The sequence below is a fragment of the Thalassophryne amazonica genome, chromosome 6, assembly GCF_902500255.1.
Source record: "Thalassophryne amazonica chromosome 6, fThaAma1.1, whole genome shotgun sequence".
NCBI lineage: Eukaryota > Metazoa > Chordata > Actinopteri > Batrachoidiformes > Batrachoididae > Thalassophryne > Thalassophryne amazonica.
Window position 1 is genome coordinate 20365490 of NC_047108.1, and position 21721 is coordinate 20387210.

At 42.5% G+C, this 21721-nt stretch overlaps 1 protein-coding gene across 1 annotated transcript in view; it reads left to right on the plus strand.

The window, feature by feature from the left end:
* Positions 1 to 8483: 8483 nt before the first annotated feature.
* Positions 8484 to 21721, plus strand: part of LOC117511939 (suppressor of tumorigenicity 14 protein-like) — a 49628-nt gene continuing 36390 nt past the window's right edge. The window contains exons 1-2 of the mRNA XM_034171877.1: positions 8484 to 8665; positions 17458 to 17620. Coding sequence (XP_034027768.1) covers positions 8624 to 8665; positions 17458 to 17620 — 205 coding nt within the window. The 5' untranslated portion in view covers positions 8484 to 8623. The remainder of the gene's footprint in view (positions 8666 to 17457; positions 17621 to 21721) is intronic.

The window sequence follows — 21721 nt, forward strand, 5'->3', positions numbered from 1 at the left end:
TGACCCTGTCACCTGATCCGACACCCGATCCAGTGAACGTTTTGAAACTCTGTTGAAGCTCTGGTCCTGATCCTCAGGTGCTGAGAGCTCAGGACTTGGGGACAAGGATTGATTATTGTGGTGGAAGGACCTCAAATTGCCAATACCACAAACCAGGCAGCAATGGAACCTGTGAAGAGTCCCCACTGAAGTTCTTTCCACCCCATGTTCTTCCCAAACGGTATGTGATCCCTACACAGTTTTGACCTTTTGACCTCATCACGTGAGGATTCATCGAGCAGAGACGGCGACGCCGAAGCCGGACTGTCGCTCTGCTCCCTGGAAACCGGACTGGTGGTGCTGGTGTCCGCTCAGGATGATGGCCTTAGTTCTGAGTCCAGACAAGACCACCAACGTGTCGAGAGACCCGGCTCACCTTCAGATCACTTTGGACCCTGGATTTTTTTTTTTAAACAGCTCACTGGGTCTGTTTAGTTTCAAAATCCAAAGGTTGTGAGTTTCAATGTGGAGACGGGGAGAGGATGTCATGCACGAGGACGGGCAGCTGCTGTATCATCTCTTCATCTGTTCCGGCATCTTCGTCACATTTTTAAGTGAAGTTCAGGAAGCACTGAGTGAAAAACTCTGATTTTAGCTTTTGCTCATTAAAGATTTTCCGTCTGCAGTTGCAACTTTGAAGGAACCTCGTTCATAAAAGGAGTTTATTAGGAAGGACTTTCTGAAGAGATAGACAGTGGAGGAGAAAAGTCCCCAAGTGGATTAATGAAATGTGATATTAGGCTCTACTCCTGGTCGTGACTCCTAGTCCGGACTCCTTGTCCTCACTCCTGGTCCTGACTCTTGGTCTGGACTCCTCGTCCTGACTCCTGGTCTGGAGTGGCTGCAGTAGGACACTGACTCCCAGCCCGGGACTGAAGCCTTTTCCTTTTACAAATATGCAACATTACAATAAGCAGGAAAATATCAACAAGAAAACACAAATAATGATAATAATAATAACGTGTATTTTGAACATTTTAATTATTGCAGGGAAAAAACATAACGTAAATAAGCTTCATTTATTTCACGATGGTTTGGGCGAGCGTGTGACCGTTGTACTGATGACGTGCACATTCATAAAAACACAATGTGCTTTTTTTGTAAACCTTTAACCAGTTTACATATTTCATGATTTTGGGTTGTATTTGTTTTTGAGAAGACACTGAAACAAAGCACGACATTTCCTTGTGGACCCTTCACAATAAAAAGGAACCACAGAAATGCAAGCAGTGCTGGTCTTGGTGGCCACCAGACCTAGGCCTTGTTGATCATCAAGGCCTCGGCCTAGGTCAGACACTAAGGCTTAGGTCCAGACATGCCTATGGAGGGATACGCAAGTAAGAAAACATTGCTTTTTGTGTTATATGTGCGTCAAAGTTCACCTGAATGTTTGTCCTCATTACGTCCCTTTTTAATTTGGAGATGTACCAGATGGCAGCTTTTTCTGTTTTTTGAGTTACTGTGTTAAGAAAGTGGACAGACTGGGACTTGTTCACTCATTCATTTATTTATCTCCAGGATGTGTGTGGAGGCGTGTTTGCAGCCTCGGAAAACTGGATTTTCTTTTTAATTGAATTGAAATACTCAACAAAAATATAAACGCAACACTTTTGGTTTTGCTCCCATTTTGTATGAGATGAACTCAAAGATCTAAAACTTTTTTCCACATACACACCATTACACCATTTCCCTCAAATTATTGTTCACAAACCAGTCTAAATCTGTGTAGTGAGCACTTCTCCTTCCTGAGATAATCCAACCCACCTCACAGGTGTGCCATACCAAGATGCTGATTAGACACCATGATTAGTGCACAGGTGTGCCTTAGACTGTCCACAATAAAGGCCACTCTGAAAGGTGGCAGTTTTGTTTTTATTGGGGGGGGGGGGGGGGGGGGATCCCAGTCAGTATCTGTGTGTGACCACCATTTGCCTCATGCAGTGCAACACATCTCCTTCGCATAGAGTTGATCAGGTGTCAATTGTGGCCTGTGGAATGTTGGTCCACTCCTCTTCAATGGCTGTGCGAAGTTGCTGGATATTGGCAGGAACTGGTACAACCACGCTGTCGTATACGCCGGTCCAGAGCCCTCCCAAACATGCTCAATGGGTGACATGTCCGTGAGTATGCTGGCCATGCAAGAACTGGGACATTTTCAGCTTCCAAAATTGTGTACAGATCCTTGCAACATGGGGCCGTGCATTATCCTGCTGCAACATGAGGTGATGTTCTTGGATGTATGGCACAACAATGGGCCTCAGGATCTCGTCACGGTATCTCTGTGCATTCAAAATGCCATCAATAAAATGCACCTGTATTCTTCGTCCATACAGACGCCTGCCCATACCATAACCCCACCGCCACCATGGGCCACTGGATCCACAACGTTGACATCAGAAAACCGCTCACCCACACGACGCCACACCCGCTGTCTGCCATCTGCCCTGGACAGTGTGAACCGGGATTCAATCCGTGAAGAGAACACCTCTCCAACAGTGCCAAATGCCAGCGAATGTGAGCATTTGCCCCACTCAAGTCGGTTACGACGACGAACTGGAGTCAGGTCGAGACCCCAATGAGGACGACGAGCATGCAGATGAGCTTCCCTGAGACGGTTTTCCTGACAGTTTGTGCAGAAATTCTTTGGTTATGCAAACCGATTGTTTCAGCAGCTGTCCGAGTGGCTGGTCTCAGACGATCTTGGAGGTGAACATGCTGGATGTGGAGGTCCTGGGCTGGTGTGGTTACACGTGGTCTGCGGTTGTGAGGCTGGTTGGATGTACTGCCAAATTGTCTGAAACGCCTTTGGAGACGGCTTATGGTAGAGAAATGAACATTCAATATACGAGCAACAGCTCTGGTTGACATTCCTGCTGTCAGCATGCCAATTGCACGCTCCCTCAAATCTTGCGACATCTGTGGCATTGCGCTGTGTGATAAAACTGCACCTTTCAGAGTGGCCTTTTATTGTGGGCAGTCTAAGGCACACCTGTGCACTAATCATGGTGTCTAATCAGCATCTTGATATGGCACACCTGTGAGGTGGGATGGATTATCTCAGCAAAGGAGAAGTGCTCACTATCACAGATTTAGACTGGTTTGTGAACAATATTTGAGGGAAATGGTGATATTGTGTATGTGGAAAAAGTTTTAGATCTTTGAGTTCATCTCATACAAAATGGGAGCAAAACCAAAAGTGTTGCATTTATATTTTTGTTGAGTATATCTTTGGTTCCACATTAATATTGATTTCCAAGGCCGTGTGACCACGTATGCCTTTTTTTTATTGTGTGAGTGCACGTCATCAGCTGCAACATGAAATATTTAATTTGTGTGCACAAGTGACCAGTTCATGACTATAAGTGAATGATTTCTGCTGTTTGATGACTGACTCACAGTAATGATTATTGATCGCTCACTGTTGATGCTGAACCTGACATCCAACCTGACGGACGTCCACCAAATTCAGGTTAAAAAACTAACTGAGGACTTTCTGCTGTTTCTGGACCACAAAACAACAACAAAAAAATCTAATCAGTGATTCAAATCTACAATTAACTCTGCATGAATATTAACTCCATTTCTGGACAGTCACATGCACATAAATGATTCATCTGAAAACTTTGCTGAGGTAATATGTACGCATAAACGAGTGATATATGAAATACGACGATCTGCAGACTCACAGGTTCAGTTTTTGCTTTAATTACCTGAACGCTTCCTGACCCATTGGAAGTGAGCGTGGCCAGTGGATGACATACATACTGTAACATATTTTGTGTTATATTTTCATCTGCATTGTTCAATTAGCTCCTCAGAAAAAAAGTGATGACAGAGATCTGATGTGCATGAGCCTCTTCCAGTAGAAATAGAAAAAAAACTAATCATGATTTGTTCTTTTGCATGAAAACTAATTTATTTTATTTTGTTACGTTGTTTCTGGATCTCATCCCATCCCGAACCTCTCCAGGAGAACGTTTGCAGCAACATTGGACTACGAAGAAGAACGTGGACAGAATATACAAATAAAACTCATTCACGCATGTTCCTCAGCAGAATGCTAACGAGTGTATGCATGCATGTGTGTGTGTGTGTGTGTGTGTGTGTGTGTGAACATGCGATGAGTGCCACAAATATGCATGGATACCGTTATAGGTATTTTGTTTTCCCCTGCAGGCGGGTGATGGTACTGCAGCATGAACACACTGATCACTGGATCAGAATGAAAGGTTTTTGCATCAGGAAGGCTGATTTCCAGTGTTTTACAAAATTGTCACTTATAAACAATGACTAGTGGGTCAGTATTTCGCTTCCCAGAGTGCTGTTGAATGCATGGGAAAAAACCCCCCATAGATTTATAAAATTTTCCAGGGTTATGCCCCCCCCCCCCCGCGCCCCACATCCAGCTGAATCCACCCTTGGTGTCAAAATAAAAGAACTTCAGTTTAGTGATACAGAGTAAAACCACAACATGACTGACCCTGAGCACAGTGGAAACACCCCAACACACAGCTGGGTCCAGAAGTATCTGGACGGATTACTAATAAAACAAGATGTGACAAATTTACACACAAATCATGTTACAGATGAACTGCACGTCGGGGTGCAAATGTAACTGGACAACATTACTGCTCAGCTATTACAAGTCCAGTGTTACATCATTATGGCACTGAGAAAAGGAGCCAATCAGAAAGATGGTACAAAAATGAGGTGTGGCCAGAACAGCTGTTTAGTCCATTGAGAAAAAGAAAGAACGGATTGATGAGTTCAGGAATATCATGTGAACATCACAAGTAAGAGCACCAGGGGAGGATGACAGGCACCCAGACAGATCACCGGTTCATCCCCCACCAAAGTAAACATGTGTCTGCTGCAGCCAAAGAAACATGGGTGTGTCCTTCAGCAGGTGAAATTGTGGGCATGTCCTTAAACAGGTGGAAATGTGGGCGTGTCCTTCACCAGGAGGAAATGTGGGCGTGTCCTTAAACAGGGTGAAATGTGGGCATGTCCTTAAACAGGTAAAACATGGGTATCTCCTTGACCAGGTGAAATATGGGTGTGTCTTTAAACAGATGAAACGGGTATCTCTTTGACCAGGAGAAATGTGGGCGTGTCTTTAAACAGATGAAACATGGGTATATTCCTTGACCAGGTGAAATGTGGGCGTGCCCTTAAACAGGTAGAAATGTGGACATGTCCTTCACCAGGAGAAATGTGGGCATGTCCTTAAACAGGTGAAATGTGGGACATGTCCTTAAACAGGTAAACATGGGTATCTCCTTGACCAGGTGAAATATGGGGTGTGTTCTTGACCAGGTGAAATGTGGGCGTGTACTTAAACAGGTGAAATGTGGACGTGTCCTTAAACCAATGAAATGTGGGCATGTCAAGACATTTTGCCTCAAATAAATGGTAAATGGACTGCATTTATATAGCGCTTTTCCATCTGCATCAGATGCTCAAAGCGCTTTACAATAATGCCTGACATTCACCCCGATGTCAGGCTGCTGCCATACAAGGTGCCCACTACACAATGGGAGCAACTAGGAAATTAAGGACCTTGCCTGAGGGCCCTTACTGATTTTCCAGTCAGGCTGGGATTTGAACCGAGGATCTTCTGGTCTAAAGCCCAACGCTTAACCACGAGACCATCACCTCCGCTGATGGCCTTCACTTTGAGTGTCTCTTAGCTTTCTGTCTTGATTTAAAGTGTACAAGTAACAAAGGATGACAAAGGAGCTCTGATGAGGCTCTTTGTGACATCACAGACTGAAAGATCCAGTGACCTGATCAGTGAGGTTCAGTGTGAATGAAAACAGCATTAAAGCACAGATGTGTATATTCCATAAATCCACCAATAAAGACCAAGAGAAAGCAGAACGTCTTTACTGTCGTCACTTCAACCTTTGACCTTCTGACATCATCCCTGGTTTGTAGAGATAACAGTGAGATGAGAAGAGCAGTTTTCCTCTCAGTCCAGGGAAGACCTGAAGACAGGATGGGAAACGTGAGCCAGACGGAGACACATGAGGGAAGCCACCAAGACACGTCTGGACTCTGAAGGAGTTCCAAGCTTCAAACAGAACTATTTGGGCTGATTGTCATCCAGCCACAGCTTCATGGTCCACCTGGTTCCTGGTTTTCTCTAAACTGACCGGAGGAATTTGTGTCTTTGTCTGTCTGTGATGGACTGGTGTCCTGTCCAGGGTGAGCCCCGCCTCTCAGCCATTCACTTCCCCAGGAACCGCAGATCCAGAGTCCTGTGATGAAAGCATTTACAAAAACGGTCACTGTCCAAATACTTATGGACCGTTTTATATTTAACAGCTACATAGAAACATTAATTTCTTGGCTTTTTTCCTGACTCCTGGTTTTTACTTTTATCAAATTCGTGAGCAGCACCGGGTTCTGTTCTCCTGTTCGTTTTTTTTTCTTTTAATTCGGTTCTGTATTAAGTTCCTGTGAAGCAGTGCATTGTGGGAGGTGGCCAGATGTAACCAATCATAGCTCTCCGGTTCCTTTCACCTGTTGTTCCCACTGATCTGTATATATTACTGGATAGCTCACTGGCCCACACACACTCGTACAATCCACTGAAGCAAAGTGGTGGCCATCTTACCACTCCCAATTTATGCAGACCACACACAGACAGCTTATGAGAAAGTCAACAATTTCAAGTAATAACTGAGCTGATTACTTATTACTTATTTTTGTTCTTCGGATAATATATGACTGATCCCTCCTAATCTATGCCTGCCATGATTAGCTATTTGATTTGTTTTTTCTTTCTTTTATTACTTTGCCACTTTCTTCCCTTCTATTCTCAAATACTCTTATCTCACAGGGATGAATACTCGATTCTAAAAATTATCATTCCTTAATCAAAGTTTATACAAGTTTTATATATATATATATATATATATATATATATATATATATATATATATATATATGTATAGCAGGGGTGGTGGCCAAGTGGTTAATGCGCTTGGTTTCAGTGTGGAAGGTTCCGGGTTCAAATCCCACCCCTGCCATATTTCTCCATGTAATGTGGAGTTGCGTCAGGAAGGGCATCCGGCGTAAAACCTGTGCCAATTCAACATGCAGATCCACCTTGGATTTGGTGTGGCGACCCCGAGTGCAAACAAGGGAGCAGCCGAAGGGACTTACTTACTTACTATATATATATACGTGGTGTGTCCATAAAGTATAGGTCCTTTTTATTTTTTTTAAAAACTACATGGATTTCATTCATATATTTTTACGTCAGACATGCTTGAACCCTCGTGCGCATGCGTTTTTTCACGCCTGTTGGTGACGTCATTCGTCTGTGAGCAGGCCTTGTGGAAGGAGTGGTCCCGCCCCCTCGTCGGATTTTCATTGTCTGGAAATGGCGGAATGAAAAGGACTTTTTTCCCATCAGAATTTTTTCAGAAGCTGTTAGAGACTGGCACCTGGAAAACCATTCGAAAAATTTATCTGGCTTTCGGTGAAAATTTTACGGGCTTCACAGAGAATAAGGACTTTAACTACAGCTTTAAGGACCCCTTTAAGGACGGTCGGTGCGCCGCGCTCCGAGCTGCGATGTCGCGGCACAAACCACTGGATCATTTCTAAGCTGATGGCTCTGTGGATATGAGACCGTCGTGTGCTCTTTCTCTGGTTATCACAAGAGCTGGACATCAGCCATTTCCGGCAGATTTCACTTTTAACAAGAGATTTTGTGATGGAAAGCCCCGCGGAGCTTCGCGCGTCACGACCGATTCGCTGATGAAGCGAGGACAAAGGAACACCTCCGTTTCGGAGTGTTAGAGGACAAGTTGGGAGGGGGTATATATATATATATATATATATGTGTGTGTGTGTGTGTGTGTAAATGTATATGTGTTAAATAGCTGCAGTAAAAGAATAAAACATCACTTAACTAGCTACAGGACAGTTACCTTTCTCTGCAGTGACATTTATTACACAGCTCTATAAGCTTCAGCTTAATATAAGCTCATAAGCTCATAGCAACACCTAAAGCTTCAAAACTATGCACAAGTAGACTTAATAAATGTCTTAAAATAGTCCAACACAAAATACAACGTGGCTACACATGTTGAGTTAATAAGCCACTTATTTATTATTATATTTGCCTATATGCTGGAATAAGGGCGCGAACTCTTCAAATTATTGTTCATTACTTCCCATTTCAATCATACTCACAAGTGAAATGTTCGTCCACAGCCTTTGAACTGGCGATTTGCGCAGTTTATAGCTGCACATGAAGGTATTTTTTAACAAAATTGCAAAGAATAAAGTTTCGTGTCAATAGAAAAGAGTGTTCAGGAGCGGAACATTGGAGTGGTAATATGGCGGCCGATTTGCTTCAAAAATATTGGCCAATGAGCGAGCAGTGTTACATCGAGATCAGTAGCTGTTCCTGCTTCCTGTTCCCGCGAGGAGTTCCGCGGTCTCCAGACACCTGTCCACGGTACCACGCAATCCGGATCAGTCCGTGTTCTGGTTTCACACTCAGCTGTGTGCGTGTCCGCTTCAACGCACATGACGTCACCTCCCATCGGACCCGACGATCCGGATCATGGATTTAATGAACGCAGGGCAGAAGTACCGACCGGCACAGGTGAGCCGCCGTCTGTGACGTCACAGTCTCACTGACTTGAGCCATTACTTTTGTTATTGTACAGTTTATTTTTATTTATTTTTTTTTATTATTTTTGTACAGTTTATTTTATTTTTTTATTTTTCTCTTTCTATTTTTTCTCTTCTTGTTTGATGCTGTGAATGTTGTTGCCTTGTCTTTTTCAAAGCCTTGGACCGAACATCCATGTAGGTTGATGAAATTTTGAAGACTGCTCAGGATGTGAATTTCAACAAAATATTTCTTGAAATGGGCGGGGACACCGGACATCAACAAATAAATATGATTCAGAGAAATAAATTGGCAGGAAACATGGCCTTGAATAAAATATTCTTAGTTCTGTATGTTATTTTCACACACGTGAGTATTCTGCCTCAGATTTAAAGAATATGTCTGATTCTTGATCAATTTTGAGGTCGTTGCAGACCAGGGTTCTAGCTAGAACCATTTCAGTGCCGGGTACACTATGTGATTGGGGGTCACAGCCGAGGGTCTTAGGGCCCTGGCAAGCGTTAAGGGGGTGGAGCCCCCTGAAGCTATAGGATTTTATACCTCTAAAACATTATTGGCAAGCCCTGTTTTCACTCATTTTGAGTGGTTTTAGATTTGTTGAAAGCAAGAATAATAGACAGAAAAATGACTCATGTTGTAATATCAAAGTTCTTCTTTGCATTTTTTCTGTCTAAGTTAATAAAATAAATAATGTTGAAAAGTTTAAAAACATGAATATTTGATGGATGTAGCATTTGCTCTCTTCTTCAAAAATGACACACTGTACCTTTAATCCAGTGAAGGAGGCGGAGTTTTTCTGTCATCTTGACAGCTTTAGGTTTTTTCAGCATTTTTGAGTGGGATTTCATTACTTAAAAAAACAAACAATATAACCCTAATTGTCATGTTTGAACAAGAGCCTAACCTGGACTGATTTGATGGTCGAACCCGCTCTTTTCAAGATGAAACCTGGATTAAAAACTTTCTGAATCAATTTTTCACACTTTCCTGTTTGACTGAGGCTTGTAAACAGTTTGTCCAGTTTCTAAACAGTTCCACATGAAAACTAATAGTTTTCATGTGAAAGTGAGTGACGTACTCCTGTACGGCTCTATGTTGAAGCCTCTCTCTCTCTCTCTCTCTCTCTCTCTCTCTCTCTCTCTCTCTCTCTCTCTCTCTCTCTCTCTCTCTCTCCCCCCTCATTAACACCATCAATGCATTTTTTTCCTCTGAACAAACTTGAGTTTGTTTTGGAGTTTTTTGGAAACATGACGCCTTTAAATTGTAAAATAAACCATACATTTCTGAATGTATCAGCAGCCTTGGACACAGAAGGAGCTCTGGATTATTTAATTAAAGTTTTGGAGTTTTTGTTTTATCCCTTTCACTGAGACGAACAGAGATGCTGTTTTCTGCTGTGCTGTTGCCTCATAGTATGCTGAAGTTGCTGACTGCTGATTTCTGCTGTTTGCAGCTGATTTGATACAAAGAAAATGAGAAATATATTTCCTATTTCTTTAATTATTTGGTTAAATTGCAAATAAAGCAAAACTGGCTCTATAAGCCTGAAATATGATCTAATTGGTACATTTTCAGCAACATTTCAGTTCATTTTTTTAGAAAATCTGTGCTGAGCAGCACAGCCAATTTGAATCAGAGGGCCGGGTGGAAATTTGTAGTACTGGGCGGTGCCATCCACCGTAGTTTGAATCCTATCGCAGACAACAGCCGACGGAAGCTAACACCCCGTTTAGACCAAGTCCATGACCGATCAAAAAAAATGGGCTCTGCTTGCTGTCACTCCCACTGGCTGTCACCAGGGTTGCAGGCTGGTCACAGCGGGGTCTCCATGGTCAGAACAAAGATCCCTCCTGGTTTCCATCAGTATCCATCGCTCATCATCGGTCTCCATCACTCTGCATTGCTCTCCATCAGTCACCGTCACTCTCCATTGGTCTCCATCATTCCCCATCACTCTCCATTGGTCTCCATCAGTCCACATCACTCTCCACTGGTCTCCATCAGTCCATCACTCTCCATCGGCCTCCACTGGCCCCCATCACTCTCCATCGGTCCCCATCGCTCTACAACAGGTGTGCAAGTGTATTGAACCGTATAAAACACTTGCACAAGTTGTGCGACCGGTTACCTTGGGTCTCATAATTGGTCTCAGTAACTCCCACAGGTCCCAACCCACTCCCAATCTGATCCTTTAGTCGTAATACATGCTCAATTGACTCTGCATGGGTTTGCATCAATGATCGTGGACATTAACATATATTTCATTCCCATAATTCAGTCACAGTGCAAGCTTGGTGTAAATGCAAATAGATCAAGCTAGAGACCAGCGAAGACTTGTGAGAGTCTTGGTCTTGTAGGTCTTATATGGGTCTCATTCTGGTGTAAACAGGGCATACATGGGCAATTTCGGCACTACACACTACTTACTTCGAAATCCAAGATGCATTTTGGGTCTGTTGACTCAGTCGCGCATCCGGGCACTCAGTCTATGAGGTCTTAGCAATTTGCTTAGCAATGCCGGCTGGCGTGGAAATAATTGAGCTGGGTGGATTGTCTAAGTATCAGACAGTTTAAGAATAAGTAGAACTTTATTAATGCTGAAGGAAATTGTTTTTCCAGAGTGCCGAATCAGTAAACATTAAACATTGCTTTTATGCAAAATGACTGAAGACACTTGCACAAGATGTTGACAGTATTGCACATAGCTCTGAATAACTGGAAAAATCTCTGATCATAAGGGGGAGGAGTTATACCGTCTTATTCCCACAGGACATCAGTGTGGTATGGAGGGGGTGGGAGGTGTTTTCACGGAGGGTTTTCTCAACATCCTCCTCTCCGACACCCCTATCACACACTGCAGCTCCACCCCCAGGACAGAGCCAGCTCTCCCGATGAGTTTATTCATGTCAGCTGCCTTCAGCCTGCTGCCCAAGCACACTACAGTGTAGAAGATGACACTGGAGGCCCCTGAGTGATAAAACATCTGCAACATATTTCTGCAGACGTTGAAAGATCTGAGCCTCCTGAGGAAGTACAGTTGGCTCTGACCTTTATTTACACACAGCATCTGTGTTTACAGTCCAGTCCAGTTTGTTGTTTATGTGGACACCCAGGTATTTGTAATAATCCACAATGTCCACCTCAGTTCCACTGATGGTAATTGGGTTCGGACGGGTCTTTCGTCTTCTGAAGTCCACCACCAGCTCCTTCGTCTTAAATACGTTGAACTGCAGGTGATTGAGTCCAGATCACTCCACAAACCTGTCCACCACACTCCTGTACTCAGCCTCCTGGTCACTGCTGATGCAGCCCACAATGGCAGAGTCATCTGAAAACTTCTGCAGGTGTCAGGACTGTGACAAGAACCGGAAGTCTGAGGTGTAGAGTGTGAAAAGGAAGAAAGACAGTACCGTCCCCTGTGGTGCTCCAGATGTAATGTCCTGAAGCCTCACATACTGTGGATGGCCTGTGAGGTAGTTGGTAATCCAGGCCCCCAGTGGAGCCTCCTCCTTCATGTCTCGTAGCTTATCACTGAGCACATCAGGCCGGATGGTGTTGAAAGCACTGGAGAAGTCAAAGAACATGACTCTCACAGTGCTGCCTGCCTCCTCTAGGTGAGAGTAAGCTCTGTGCAGCATGAAGATGATAACATCCTCCACTCCCCTGTTGGAATGGTACGCGAAATGCAGGGGGTCCAGCGATGATTCCACAACTGTGCAGACGTGCCTCAGGACGAGCCTCTCATGTGATGTTAGGGCCTAAGGTCTGTAGTCATTAAGTGTGTTGGGGTTCTTCTTCTTGGGCACAGGGTCCAGACATGAGGTTTTCCACCGCTCAGGAACAACCATCTGGCTCAGACTCAAGTTGAAAATGTGCTGGAAAGTCCCACACAGCTGGTCAGCACATCCCTTCAGCACTCCACTGGGGAAATGGGGCCAGAGGCCGTGTTGTTAAAGAACATGAAGGTCTCCTTCCATCATCTGGTCTGCCTTCTTACCATGACCAGTGATGGTTCTCATCCCCTTCTACACCTCCCTCATGTTGTTCTGCTGGACTTTGCTCTCCAGCGTCCTCCTGCCGTCCTTCCCCTCTGAGATCTTCTTCCTCAGTTCTTGCTGCACCCTCTTCAGCTCCTCATTTCAGTGTTGCCTTGATGTCCTTGGTAACCCACAGTTTGTTACTGGGGTAACGGTGCACAGTTCTGGTTGGGATGATATTGTCGGTACAATATTGTATTTAATTAGATTTGAGTTTTTTACATTTTAGCCACTGTTTTTGTTCTTTTTTTTAAAAAGCTTCTGCGATGTGAGGCAGTGGATTGTACCAACAACACCATGAAGAAAATTAAAATCTGTCACAATTTAAGGAAAAAATAAAAACATAGAATGCAATGTTTGGGCAACGTGGCTCCTCAACACAGGCCAGTGTTTCATCAAGCATAATGATGACACACCAAGAGGATTATGCATCACATCCATCAGTATCATGTTTTAGGGGTAAATAATCAGCAGCACGGCCCCTCCTGGGGCAGAGCACCAATTCGCAAACATGACATAAATGACAGAAAATACAAATTTCTTTCTTAAATATCTGGTGTGTCAATGAGGTAGGAATAAATATCAGGATATTGAACATCCGGTCATTGTCATTTTTCCATTGTTCAGCTTCGTGTTAGTACAGACAAGATGCCAGTCCTGCTGCTGCTAATTTGTTTTTATGTCCTTCCTGAGCGATATTATACAAACCCTCTGAATAGTTGAAGGCCACACTGAGGCCCCAACAACAGAAATAGAACTAAACTCAAACAAATAATTACTTAAATCTAGAATTCAAGAGCAAATACCACACACAAATACACAATGCATCATCTTCTTCTTCCTTTGGCTGCTCCCATTAGGGGGCGCCACAGCAGATCAATCATCTCCATCTCACCCTGTCCTCTGTATCGTCCTCTGTCTCACCAACCACCTGCATGTCCTCCCTCAGTACATCCATAAACCTCCTCTTTGTCCTCCCTCTTCTCCTCTTGCCTAGTGGCTCAATCCTCAGCATCCTTCTCCCTATATACCCTGGGTCCCTCCTCTGCACATGTCCAAACCATCTCAGTCTCACCTCGCTGACTTTGTCTCCAAACCGTCCCACCTGAGCTGTCCCTCTGATATGTTCATTCCTAATCCTGTCCATTCTCATCACTCCCAAAGAGAATCACTTCTTCAGCTCCACCTCCTGTCTTTTGTTAGTGCCACCATCTCTAATCCGTCCAACATAGCTGGTCTCCCTACTGTCTTGTAGACTTTCTCCTTCAGTCTTGCTGATATTCTTCAGTCACAAATCCCTCCTACCACCTTTCTTCACCTTGCCTGCACTCTCTTCTTCACCTCTCTACCACACTCTCCATTACTTTGGAGAGTTGTGTATATAGACCGCCTGGGTCAGGTGTTGACATGTTTACTGATAAAATTATTGAAATGTTTGAGTATACAAATAAATCACTAATTTTATGTGGTGATTTTAACATAGACCTGGGGCACACTTCAGCTACAAACGAGTTCAGGAAGAATATGGAAACTGCAGGTTTATGCCCTATGATAACCAAACCAACCAGGATTACTACTTATAATACTACTATCATTGATAATATATATACAAATATACAGGGTGAAATAATTAGTGGTATCTTTATGACAGATGTGAGTGATCATCTCCCAGTTTTTATTATATATGGAAAATTGTGTCTTAATATTGTGAAAGAGGAAACTTTGATTTTTATAAGGTATAAATCCAGTAAAGCTTTTGAGGCCTAGAAGGAACACCTCCGTTTCGGAGTGTTAGAGGACAAGTTGGGACATGTCCAGCTCTCCACAAGTTCTTTTATACTCACTTGACTGGTAAGCACTGAAAGCCGAGATAGACATGTCCCAACTTGTCCTCTAACACTCCGAAACGGAGGTGTTCCTTTGTCTCGCTTCATCAGCGAATCGGTCGTGACGCGCGAAGCCTCCGCGCGGCTTTCCATGACAAAATCTCTTGTTAAAAGTGAAATCTGCCGGAAAATGGCTGATGTCCAGGTCTTGTGATAACCAGAGAAAGAGCACACGACGGTCTCGTATCCACAGAGCCATCAGCTTAGAAATGACCCAGTGGTTTGTGCCGCATCGTCGCAGCTCGCAGCGCGGCGCACCGACCGTCCTTTAAAGGGGTCCTTAAACCTGTAGTTAAAGTCCTTATTCTCTGTGAAGCCCGTAAAATTTTCACTGAAAGCCAGATACATTTTTCGAATGGTTTCCAGGTGCCAGTCTCTAACAGCTTCTGAAAAAATTCTGATGGAAAAAAAGTCCTTTTCATTCCGCCATTTCCAGACAATGAAAATCCGACGAGGGGGCGGGACCACTCCTTCCACAAGGCGTGCTCACAGGCGAATGACGTCACCGACAGGCGTGGAAAAACTCACGCATGCGCACGAGGGTTCAAGCATGTCTGACGTAAAAACATATGAATGAAATCCATATAGTTTTTGAAAAAAATAAAAAGGTACGATACTTTATGGACAGACCTCGTATTATTGCAAAAACTATATAAATATGGCATAAGAGGTATAGCACATCAGTGGGTCACAAGTTATTTAAAAGACAGAAGTCAGTTTGTTGCAATCAAAAACAATCATTCTAAAAGTGGTAGAGTAACTTGCGGGGTACCCCAAGGATCTGTCCTTGGACCAGTACTTTTTCTTCTTTATGTGAATGACATTGTGTCTGTTTCTCATTTATTTAAATGTTTCTTGTTTGCTGACGATACCACTTTATTTTACGCTGGAGAAAATCTAAATAAGGTTTTGCAAACTGTAGAGATTGAGTTTCAAAAAGTTATGAAATGGTTCTACGTTAATAGATTATCTTTGAATATTAGTAAGACTAAATTTATGATTTTTAGTTGTAAACGAAAAGACATAAATGCATCTTTGGTTATAGGAGGATCAGCAATTGAAAGGACGCATGAGACTAAGTTCCTAGGTGTTACGATTGACGAACAGTTGACATGGAAACCCCACATAGAGCTTGTCAAAACAAAGGTATCACAAACTATAGCAGTGTTACATAAGGTTAAATATTTTCTTAATAAAAGTGCTTTGTTTCTGTTGTATAATTCACTGATTTTACCATATTTCAGTTATTGTATTGAAGTGTGGGGAAGAGCTTGCAAAACATATATTGATTCAATTTTTCTTTTACAGAAACGTATTATTCGAGTCGTTACCGGAAGTGGATTCAGGACCCACATTAACCCAATATTTATGCAATTACAGACACTACAATTTAATGAATTGGTTGAATATAATTTACTTAAAACCAGGTATGAAGCTCACCAAAAAGTGTTACCAGATAACTTGCAAAAAAGAGAGAGAGCAGATACAAATTAAGAGGAGATGAAGTTTTTTCAAAATTAAAATTTAGAACAAAATCGAAAGAAAGATGTATATCAATTCAAGGAGTTGATTTATGGAACAGCCTTGATGGTAGTATAAAAACTTCCAGGTCCATTCATATGTTTAAGAAAAGTGTGAAAGAATCTTTATTGAACAGATATGTTACAAATGTATAGCAGAGAAGCTTTGTGTTATTGATTGAATGTTTTGAAGTATATAACTGTGTTCAGCAGCACAACCTAACTGGAACAGTTACTGTTTATTTAGATGATAGGGGGCAGACATTATAAGCTTTGGCTTCTTTCTGTCCCTTTTCATTCATGATATTTGTATTAAATGCATGTATGTATGTATGCTGCATTCTTTTTTAACGAATGAAATAAAAATAATAAATGAAAATGAAAATGAGTTGACCTCAAGTATATAAGCTCATCTACTTTCGTCACTTCTACTCCTTGTAACTGCACTATTCCACTGGGCTCCGTCTCATTCATTCATATGGACTCAGTCTGACTCCTACTGACTTTCATTCCCCTTCTCCACAGATATATCTCCACATTTCCAGGCTAGACTCAACTTGCAGATCACAGTGTCATCTGCAAATATTATAGTTCATGGAGACTCCTGTCTGATCTTGTGCATCAGCCTGTCCATCACCATCACCACTGCCAACAAGAAAGGACTCAGAGCTGATATGTGGTGTAATCCCACCTCCACTACTGCGCATCTCCCCGCTGGCTTTCATACTGTCCTTGTACATGTCCTGCACTACCCTCACATATTTCCCTGCCTCACTCATCACCTACTTACCAAGATTTTATTAAACAATCTGGTTAGAAATACACAATGTATCTCTGTGGTAAGACATGTTGAGAGCTGCGTGTTGTCACGCTGCCGACTGATCTTACTTGGAAGCAAACTGGAAGTGGCGTTGCTGCGACTGGATCAATTTTTCCCCCATGCTGTTTTAGAATACAGTATGTGACCATTCAAAATGGTGGCACCCTTTGGTTCTAGGGGTGCTCATGGCGGATGGGCTAGGACGATTTTTTGTTTGTAATCACCCGAACATGGTATAAAAAAACACTAAAAATGGAGTAAGGAATATGTGTGTATTACACTGTTATAGCACCCTCTCCCATTTATGATACATCGATCCTCTGAGATGTAATAAAGTGCCATGCAGGTTTTTTATGGTTTTGATTTTTTTTTTTAAAGAAAACATCAAATAAACGATGAACTATTTTTTAAATCAGACCTGTTTAATCAAATAGAGTTAAAAAAAAAACCTTTGTTGATGTTCAAATATTTATGGACAGTGATGTCTCCTCGTTCACAGGACAGTGACTGTGATCCCACTCTGCACTTCCTGCCAGCATCAGACACCACAGGGCTGGAGAAGAGGCCAGGCTGCCGGCGGCGGCTGTGGATTGGTGTGGGCCTCGTGCTGTCAGCCGCTGTGGTGTCGCTGCTCACTGGATTGCTGGTCTGGAACTTCCACTGTGAGCCAATCAACATTCATTGTCTTCACTCTGGGGGTGGAACCACTGGGCAGGGCACAGATTGGCCAGTTTGTCCAGTGGGATTAGAACGCACCATACCAGGGGTCAGGACCTGCCAAATGTTCAGCAGGAACCCTGTGTGTGTGTGTGTGTGTGTGTGTGTGTGTGTGTGTGTGTGTGTGTTAGAGCCCGACTAATATGGATTTTTTTGAGGCCGATAACATTTGGATGAAAAAAGTGCAGATAATCAATAAATTGGCTGATTTGCCAATAGCCGATAAATCAGCCGATATATATATATATATATATATATATATATATATATATATATATATATATACACACGCACACATATACATATACGAGGGCTGTCAATAAAGTTACGGTCCTTTTTATTTTTTTCAAAAACTATATGGATTTCATTCATATGTTTTTACGTCAGACATGCTTGAACCCTCGTGCGCATGCGTGAGTTTTTCCACGCCTGTCGGTGACGTCATTCACCTGTGAGCACTCCTTGTGGGAGGAGTCGTCCAGCCCCTCGTCGGAATTCCTTTGTCTGAGAAGTTGCTGAGAGACTGGCGCGTTGTTTGATCAAAATTTTTTCTAAACCTGTGAGACACATCGAAGTGGACACGGTTTGAAAAATTAAGCTGGTTTTCAGTGAAAATTTTAACGGCTGATGAGAGATTTTGAGGTGATTCTGTCGCTTTAAGGACTTTTCACGGTGCGAGACGTCGTGCAGCGCTCTCAGGCGGCGTCGTCAGCCTGTTCAAGCTGAAAACCTCCACATTTCAGGCTCTATTGATACAGGACGTCGTGAGAGAACAGAGAAGTTTCAGAAGAAGTCGGTTTCAGCATTTTATCCGGATATTCCATTGTTAAAGGAGATTTTTTTAATGAAAGACGTGCGGACGGGTCCGCGCGTCGGGACGCAGCCGCCGCGACGCTCCGCCACAGGAAAAACACCTCTGTTGAAAGCCTTATGGACAAGTTGGAACATGTCCTGCCTGTTAAACAATTTCTCATATACTCACTCCACTGAAAGCCATCAAAAGCCGCCTGGATTTTACAAATGGTTATCAACACGGAGGTGTTTTTCCTGTGCCGCCGCACCGCGTCGGCTGCGTCCCGACGCGCGGATCCGTCCGCACGTCTTTCATTAAAAAAAATCTCCTTTAACAGTGGAATATCCGGATAAAATGCTGAAACCGACTTCTTCTGAAACTTCTCTGTTCTCTCACGACGTCCTGGATCAATAGAGCCTGAAATGTGGAGGTTTTCAGCTTGAACAGGCTGATGACGCCGCCTGAGAGCGCTGCACGACGTCTCGCACCGTGAAAGTCCTTAAAGCGACAGAATCACCTCAAAATCTCTCATCAGCTGTTAAAATTTTCACTGAAAACCAGCTTAATTTTTCGAACCGTGTCCTCTTCGATGTGTCTCACAGGTTTAGAAAAAATTTTGATCAAACAACGCGCCAGTCTCTCAGCAACTTCTCAGACAAAGGAATTCCGACGAGGGGCTGGACGACTCCTCCCACAAGGAGTGCTCACAGGCGAATGACGTCACCGACAGGCGTGGAAAAACTCACGCGTGCGCACGAGGGTTCAAGCATGTCTGACGTAAAAACATATGAATGAAATCCATATAGTTTTTGAAAAAAATAAAAAGGACCGTTACTTTATTGACAGCCCACGTATATACATACATATATATATACATATATATATATATATACACACGCACACATATACATATATATACATACATATATATACATACATATATATATATATATATACACACGCACACATATACATATATATACATATATATATATATACACACGCACACATATATATATATATATACACACACGCACACATATACACATATATATACATACATATATATATATGTATATGTGTGTGTGTATATATATATGTGTGTATGTATATGTATATATATATGTATATGTGTGTGTGTGTGTATATATGTATATATATGTATATATATATATACACACAGTAACAGTGTTGCCACAGTTACTTTGAAAAAGTAATCCAATTACTGATTACTGATTACTCCTTGAAAAAGTAACTTAGTTACTTTACTGATTACTCAATTGTAAAAGTAACTAAGTTAGATTACTAGTTATATTTATAGTTACTTTCCCTAGCTGCCGACAACAACTCACGTCAACATGACAATGATACCTGTTTTGCCAAAACTCACTTTATAGTCACCCTTTCTTGACTTCAATGAAAACAAATACTTGTTTTATAAAAAGTAAAATAAAGACCTCTTTCTTGACCTCATATTTAACTGTTGACAGCACTGTAACAGTAAAACTTGCAATTTCAAACCTACATTGTTTATAAATGTAACTATTAAATTCTAACATTTTTCTAACATTTAAATTCTCTAAACATTTTACTTGTCGAAATTATTATTATTTTAAGCAGTATTAGTAGTTGTAGTAAAAAACAGCTTCAAAACTGGACCTTTAATCTAGGGGTGTTGTGGGGGAGGGGGGCACATCCTTGCCCCACGCCCCCATTCCATCTGGATTCGCCCCTGCTTTGGCGTTTGAGCACAAAGAATGGATAACATTTATTTATGCAGAAAACATGACCAGATTTACAGGTAAGAAAGTTTTATTGCGTTTTCACATCATGTGGTCCTCAGAAAGAGAGTTTAGGTGCATTTGAGTGGAAAATAGTGTTAGTTGTTGACGCGTCGCGGAGGATCAGCTGTTTTTAATGAGACGATACAGAGCGGCTCAGCTCAGAATTCTAAATAAAGGAGGAAAAAAGTATAAAAATGTCTTCGTAAAGCTCAGTGCAGGTGTGCTGATCACCGCGCTTTAAGAGGTGAGGACGAGTCGAGCAGCTGCAAAAAAACGCGGATGAAAAGCTCACAGCTCGCTTAAAGTGGGCAGTTCAGTCGAACCCCGACCTCCTGCCCACAGACCAAGTTTAATGCTGCTATCGACCCACAATGAAAAATAATAGTAACGCACAGTGACATGGAGAAGTAACTTTAATCTGATTACTGATTTGGAAAGATTAACGCGTTAGATTACTCGTTACTAAAAAAAGTGGTCAGATTAGAGTAACGCGTTACTAAGTAAGTATATATATATATATATATATATATATATATATACGAGGTCTATTAGAAAAGTATCCGACCTTATTATTTTTTTCAAAAACCATATGGATTTGAATCACGTGTGATTACATCAGACATGCTTGAACCCTCGTGGGCATGCGAGAGTTTTTTCACGCCTGTCGGTTACGTCATTCGCCTGTGGGCAGTCTTTGAGTGAGGAGTCGCCCACCCTCTCGTCGTTTTTTTCATTGTTTAGGAATGGCTCAGAGACTGCTGCTTTGTTTGATCAAAGTTTTTTCAAAACTGTAAGGCACAACTGAGTGGACACCATTCGATAAATTCAGCTGGTTTTCGGTAAAAATTTTAACAGCTGATGAGAGATTTTGGTCTGTTAGTGTCGCCGTAAGGTCGGCCCACGGTGCCTGACGGCGATCTGCGCTTCGAGGCGGCAGCGTCTCGCTGTTTCAAGTTGAAAACTTCCACATTTCAGGCTCTGTTGACCCAGGAAGTCATCAGAGAACAGAGAACTTTCAGAAGAAGTCGGCATGAGGAGTTTATTCAGACATTCCATTGTTAACGGACATTTTGTAATGAAAGAACGTGCGGGCAGAGTCGCATGTCGGGCCGGACCCGACCGCAGGGGGTCGCGACAGGAAAAACACCTCCGTTGGAAACCTTAACGGGCAAGTTGGAACATGCCCAAGCTGTTAAACAATTTCTCAGTTACTCACTTGTTGAAAGCCATCAAAAGCCGCCTGAATTTTACAAATGGTTTTCAACACAGAGGTGTTTTTCCTGTCGCGGCGCACACAGATTTGCCGAGTCGTCACGGAAACGACTCTGCGAATTTGCGCGCACGTCTTTCATTACAAAATGTCCTTAAACAGTGGAATGTCCGCATAAAGTCCTCATGCCGGCCTCTTCTGAATCTTCTCTGTTCTCTCACGACGTCCTGGGTGAATTAAGCCTTAAATTAGGATGTTT